Consider the following 6,976-nt stretch of genomic DNA (forward strand, 5'->3'; position numbering starts at 1 on the left):
CTTTCAGCATGACAATGATCCCAAACACACCGCCCGGGCAAATTCTCAATTAGTCTGTCATAATTGACGTGTACCTATGATGAAAATTACAGGCCTCTCTCATCTTTTTAAGTGGGAGAACTTGCACAATTGGTGGCTGACTAAATACTTTTTTCCCCCACTGTAATTCTTCCCACTGCATGTTTGAATAGTAAAATAATATATTTGTCATCTGTTGAAGCAGATGCTAAGCTACAGGACTGTTTTGCTAGCACAGACTGGAATATGTTCTGGGATTCTTCCGATGGCATTGAGGAGTACACCACATCACATACGTTGGCTTCACCATGGATTACAGGCAACATTCGCACTGAGCTAAAGGGTAGAGCTGCCACTTTCAAGGAGCGGGACTCTAACCCAGAAGCTTATAAGAAATCCTGCTATGCACTCCGACGAACCATCAATAAGGCAAAGCGTCAATACAGGACTAAGATCGAATTGTACTACACCGGCTCCGACGCTCGTCGGATGTGGCAGGGCTAGAAAACTATTACAGACTACAAAGGGAAGCACAGCCGCGAGCTGCCCAGTGACACGAGCCTACCAGACGAGCTAAATTACTTCTATGCTCGCTTCGAGGCAAGTAACACTGAAACATGCATGAGAGCATCAGCTGTTCTGGATGACTGTGTGATCACGCTCTCCATAGCCAATGTAAGTAAGACCTTTAAATCAACATTCACAAGGCCGCAGGGCCAGACGGATTACCAGGACGTATTTTCAACCTCTCCCTGTCTGTAGTACCAACATGTTTCAAGCAGACCACCATAGTCCCCGTGCCCAAGGACACTAAGATAACCTGCCTAAATGACTACCGAACCGTAGCACTGATGTCTGTAGCCATGAAGTGCTTTGAAAGGCTGGTCATGGCTCACATCAACACCATTATCCCAGAAACCCTAGACCCACTCCAATTTGCATACCGCCCCAACAGATCCACAGATGATGCAATCTCTATTGCACTCCACACTACCCTTTCCCACCTGGACAAGAGGAACACCTACGTAAGAATGCTATTCACTGACTACAGCTCAGCGTTCAACACCATAGTGCCCTCAAAGCTCATCACTAAGCTAAGGATCCTGGGACTAAACACCTCCCTCTGCAACTGGATCCTGGACTTCCTGACGGGCCGCACCCAGGTGGTAAGGGTAGGTAACAACACATCTGCCACGCTGATCCTCAACACGGGGGCCCCTCAGGGGTGCGTGCTCAGTCCCCTCCTGTACTCCCTGTTCACCCATGACTGCATGGCCAGGCACGACTCCAACACCATCATTAAGTTTGCTAACGACACAACAGTGGTAGGCCTGATCACCAACAACGATGAGACAGCCTATAGGGAGGAGGTCAGAGACCTGGCCGTGTGGTGCCAGGATAACAACCTCTCCCTCAACATGACAAAGACAAAGGAGATGATTGTGGACTACAGGAAAAAGAAGAGGACCGAGCACACCCCCATTCTCATCGACGGGGCTGTAGTGGAACAGGTTGAGAGCTTCAAGTTCCTTGGTGTCCACATCACCAACAAACTATCATGGTCCAAACACACCAAGACAGTTGTGAAGAGGGCACGACAAAGCCTATTCCCCCTCAGGAGACTGAAAAGATTTGGCATGAATCCTCAGATCCTCAAAAAGTTATACAGCTGCACCATCAAGAGCATCCTGACTGGTTGCATCACTGCCTGGTATGGCAACTGCTCGGCCTCCGACCGCAAGGCACTACAGAGGGTAGTGCGTACGGCCCAGTACATCACTGGGACCAAGCTTCCTGCCATCCAGGACCTCTATACCAGGCGGAGTCAGAGGAAGGCCCTCAAAATTGTCAAAGACTCCAGCCACACTAGTCATAGACTGTTCTCTCTGCTACCGCACGGCAAGCGGTACCGGAGCGCCAAGTCTAGGTCCAAAAGGCTTCTCAACAGCTTCTACCCCCAAGCCATAAGTCTCCTGAACAGCTAATCATGGCTACCCGGACTATTTGCACTGCCCCCCCACCCCCACCCCATATTTTTATGCTGCTGCTACGCTGTTAATTATTTATGCATAGTCACTTTAACTCTACCCACATGTACATATTACCTCAACTACCTCAACTAGCCGGTGCCCCGGCACATTGACTCTGCACCGGTACCCCCCTGTATATAGCCTCCCTACTGTTATTTTATTTTACTTCTGCTCTTTTTTTCTCAACACTTTTTTGTTGTTGTTGTTTTATTTTACTTTTTTATTAAAAAATAAAATGCATTTTTGGTTAAAGGCTGTAAGTAAGCATTTCACGGTAATGTATACACCTGTTGTATTCAGCGCATGTGGCACATTAAATTTGATTTGAATTCCAAGGGGGTTGAATACTTTTGCAAGCCACTGTATGTGTTAGTTCATTGTTTTGATATCTTCACTATTATACTACAATGTAGAAAATAGTAAAAATAAAGAAAAACCCTTGAATGAGTAGGTGTTTTAAAACTTTTGACGGGTAGTGTATGTGTGCTGTCTGGGTTCCTAGCTAGCTAAACAATGAACAGGCATAATCTGAACTCACACTACTAACCTTACCAATACAAACTGATTGTAATAGCTGTAGTATGAATCTGCAGGTAGCTAAAGCTAACCAACTAGGTTCAATGTTAGCTAGCTAGCTAACATTAGGCTATAACTAGCAATGCAAATTCGTTTTGTTTGTAGCTCCATCTTGTTTGGGCAGCATTGTGTCAAGTCACTCCGGTTCACACTGACCGTGGCGTGTGCAGAAAGTAACTGATCTGTCGATAGCGCCTGCTAAATTCAGGGCATCAATGATGTTGAGAAAAGTAGCTAACCTTTTTTAGTTCTCGATGGCTAACGTTATATCTTTCAAAAAATACATGTTAGAAAGGATTATCAACACATACTGAGCAGCTCACGTTATAGACAGAAGCATGCTACATGGCAGACCAATCCAAACTCATCTCCCATTATGTCCAGCCCATCCATTATCTCAGCCAATCATGGCTAGCGGGAAGGTTCCTGTCTTTTTCCATGGCTAAACCAACTATGCTCGTAATTTAACAATTGTATTCATATTTACAGATGGAATATAAGTTTGTTATTAATGCACATGAAAGTTCACATGTTCCAGAAGGCATTACTGCCAAAAAATAAAAAAATAAAGATGTTCAAATGCCTCTCCTGTGAAGTAGTGACGTGCGACATACGCCTAGCTTCCTAGAACGGGTCACATTTTGAAAAATGGCAGCCATGCTCCTCAGGGTCCAAATCTGGGGTGGCTCTATATCTTAACCTTTTCAGGTGGGTAGGTAGCCTAGAGGTTAAAATCGTTGGGCCAGCAACCAGAAGGTTGCTGGTGAGAAGACTAGGTGAAAAATCTGTCAACGTGCCCTTGAGCAAGGCACTTAACCCTAATTGCTCTGGATGGGGGGGGGGGGGGGCAACCGAGTTTGGGAAACCCTGCATGGTCTAATGAACAAAAGCTTGAATTAATGTAAGCCTAATAAATAACTGTATTTTTAGATTGCAAATGTGAAGACACAAAGATCTATATGAGAAAGCTGCATTTGGTTGATTAAAGCTACCTGGGACTGGTTGAAAAAAAAAATACTGGTATAGGCCCCGCCATTATTTTGCTGTATGGGGATTGGGTTGGGAAAATGTAACCTCTCTCAAATTCATAGACAGCCCACTAGATGCAAGGACTGACAGTTTGAGAGCCACATGATAGTTTTAAACAGAAGCTATACTTTGTTTGTTAAAAATTGTTATTTGTTAACAATTAAGTAATAAAAACATATGTTGTGTGTTATTATAGGGTAGGAGGAGGCCAGAGCACATGAGTCATTTATAAATTGTTGAAGAATAAATGGGTAGGCCTATATATACTGTATAAATAATGGCCATTGAACAGATTTTAAACTGTTAGAACTTCTAGAAGATCATAAGAATCATAAGAAGATTTTGAAGCTATGTGTTCCAGAAGAAAATGTGTGTTCCCTGTAGGGGGAAGGACACATGTTTTTACTTGGACTATACTACATATTGGCTAAAATATAAGCCTAGCTGTAGCTTGTCTATGACGACTTCACCAACAGGAATATAGATTCCAAGGAGCATTTGAAGGCAGAATACTGTAATACGGTGATGTGCTGGAGACTGTCCCCATGCTTTATCCACACAATAAATATGTTTCAAATTTGACCACATGGTGGCACTATATGCACAAATTTGATAATCTCCATTCACAGTGAGTATAATTCTATTCCATGCTATTGTCTGTCTTCTGCCAAGAGGCCCGGGTTTTATGGCACAGGTGGGCCTAGTGCGCGGCACACACACACACACACACAGTTTCATAGTAATCAGATCAATCGGGCAGAATTATAACCTCGGGTAGGTCTAGTATTCGCAATTCCAACGTTATTGCATGATATCAGGATTTGCGTGTCACTAGTCAAGATGATCAATTCCTATTGGCTATCAACCAATACAATATAAACATTTATAGGCCAATGAACAGTTAAATGACACATTGTGAAATTGATATATTTATTTGATGGTGACTCAACATTGCCAATTATAGGCTATCCAATACGACATTTAGGCTAACTCCAAGAATTGAAACAGTGCCTTTAGGCCAATGCATAGCCAGACCTCTGGTATTTGGATAGATTAAACACATTCAATGCACGTGAAATATTTGCTTATTTGAAACCATGGTTAGTCAATAGGCCTACAGGTTAATCGAACATCTCCATGAATTAAAATAATAGGCCTGCAATTTGGCAAGAAGAGAACACATGATTTTAAACAGTATGCTACAATATTTTGTTAGCAAATCAATCCATTGGACTCTTTCCCCATTCTAATATCTTGATCAAACGTATCCCAGTCATGCTTGAAAAACATCGGATCATAGGCCTACATACTGGAGATAAAGATTGTGTTTGTGCAACCCAAAATAGATGAGGCAATATTGATTTAAAAAACAACATTTTATTGAAATAAACGAAGATGTTGGATACCACACATTCCACATTCAATGAATTTATAACGAATCCAAATGCCTCGAGTTGAAAATCCTGAGGAAAACTTCAATAATAATAATAATAATTTATTCAACTTTTATACCGGGAATATAAAAAATAGTGTGTAGGCCTATACTAGAAAACCGATAATGCATAACATTAACAACAAACACCTATAGGCCTAATAGCCTACCTGTAACAAAGAAGCATGATACATTTTCTTTGAAATGGACTCAATTATTTGGTGAAGAATAGGTCTGTCTACATAGGCCATGTCACCCTCTGGACAGCAGAATACATGAATGTCCACATTTAATGTCCAATGTTCCCACCTAATGGACACTGTAAATGCACATTTGAATAGCATGAACATCTTAACACAACTCAGCGGATTGCCATATTTTTTGGGCCAAAAAGCGTATTTCGTTGATAAGTTATAAAAACTCTTATCACATATCAAAACAACAAGCTGTCTATATTTACACTAATTGGCTATTTTCTTTTATGAATGACAGCTGAAAAACAGGCGTTCAAATGCTCGCAAACCTGAGTCCAACATTTCTACTCAAATGAGTGCGCAAGTGCCATTTCTGGTTGTCTGGAAAAGGAGAATTGGGGGTAGCTCGCTTGGGAATTCGAGCCACCGCTGGGGCTCAAAGGCTGGGTCATACCACCGCAGGGGCATCCGTTATGTGGCACCAGGACGGACGCATGTCGGTGGTAAGCACTGTAGGTGGCGTGGAACTGATGGTTGTGGTAGTAGGTCACAGGGGAACTGGCGTATCCATTTGGGGACACTGAGTGCACTTGTCCGTTGATGGGCTGCGACTGTGGGTAGCTGTATGAGGTGGCCTGGGGTGAGTTTGGCTGGGAGAGGGTCCAGGGGTTACTGACAAAAGGCGCCTGTACATAGACAGGTTTCTGTTGCAGGTAGAAGGGCTCCGGATAGTCCATGCAGGTGGTCCCCGGTATGTAAGGAACGGTGCCAGGTCTGTAGGGTCTCCTCACCCTTCTTCGGCGTCTGTAGTTGCCTTTTTCGAACATGTTCTCAAATGCAGGATCCAAAGTCCAGAAATTCCCTTTTCTGTCACCTCCACCCTCCCTGGGCACTTTGAGAAAGCACTCGTTGAGACTGAGGTTATGCCGAATGCTGTTCTGCCACCCCTTCTTATTTTTCTCGTAGTAGGGAAATTTTGAGATGATGAACTGATAAATTCCGCTCAGGGTCAGCCTCTGTTCTCGGCTCTCCTTGATGGCCATGGCAATGAGGGCGACGTAAGAGTATGGGGGCTTCTCCGGCTGACCCACTCTGGCCTTGTCAGTCTCTTCCACACCCTCCGCTGCGCTGTCTGTGCTGTCTGCGGAGCCCTTTCCCTTAACCGACTCGTCCTCGGTCATGGCCAAGTTCAATATGTCCAATTGCTGCTCATCGTGAAAGTCGTCTTTGTCCATCTTATCATGCAGTCTTCCTCTGTTTAGGTGCTGCCGTGTCCGACCACACCGGAAAAGTTTTTGACAATAGTGTTCACAGGTGAGCCGCGCATTCGGCTACTGTTTTAAAACCCTCCCATAGGGATGTCTGCCCTGGCTGGGACACCCTTTCATATTGCCGCTTTTCCCACACTGTTGCTGGGTTCTTTAGGGTCAACAGTTATTTGTTTAGGTTGAAAAGGAGGTCACAGACATGTTGTCTGGCTGTTTATCGATATACGTGAAGTTTTACAATAATATTAAGCCCTTTGAAACGCATAGAACAAGGTGAACTATAGATTGTGTGCGCGCGTTCAACTGATGTGTCAAGATAAGCATGGATAAGTGATCTGACTTTTCTCTTACTGCAAGCTATTATATGAACTATTTGACCTACAATGACACCCGCACTTTTATCCCAAGATAGACACATATGCTACCAAC

The 6,976-nt window shown here is 43.6% G+C and overlaps 1 protein-coding gene across 1 annotated transcript; it reads right to left on the bottom strand.

The window, feature by feature from the left end:
- Positions 1-5,623: 5,623 nt before the first annotated feature.
- On the bottom strand, positions 5,624-6,514 carry foxl2l (forkhead box L2-like; the record flags this gene model as incomplete). Its single annotated transcript, XM_084187029.1, has 1 exon — positions 5,624-6,514. One exon carries the CDS (start codon positions 6,512-6,514, stop codon positions 5,624-5,626), a length of 891 nt encoding a protein of 296 aa, XP_084043155.1.
- Between the last annotated feature and the right edge of the window lie 462 nt (positions 6,515-6,976).

This window comes from Coregonus lavaretus, assembly GCF_964263955.1.
Source record: "Coregonus lavaretus genome assembly, chromosome: 22".
NCBI lineage: Eukaryota > Metazoa > Chordata > Actinopteri > Salmoniformes > Salmonidae > Coregonus > Coregonus lavaretus.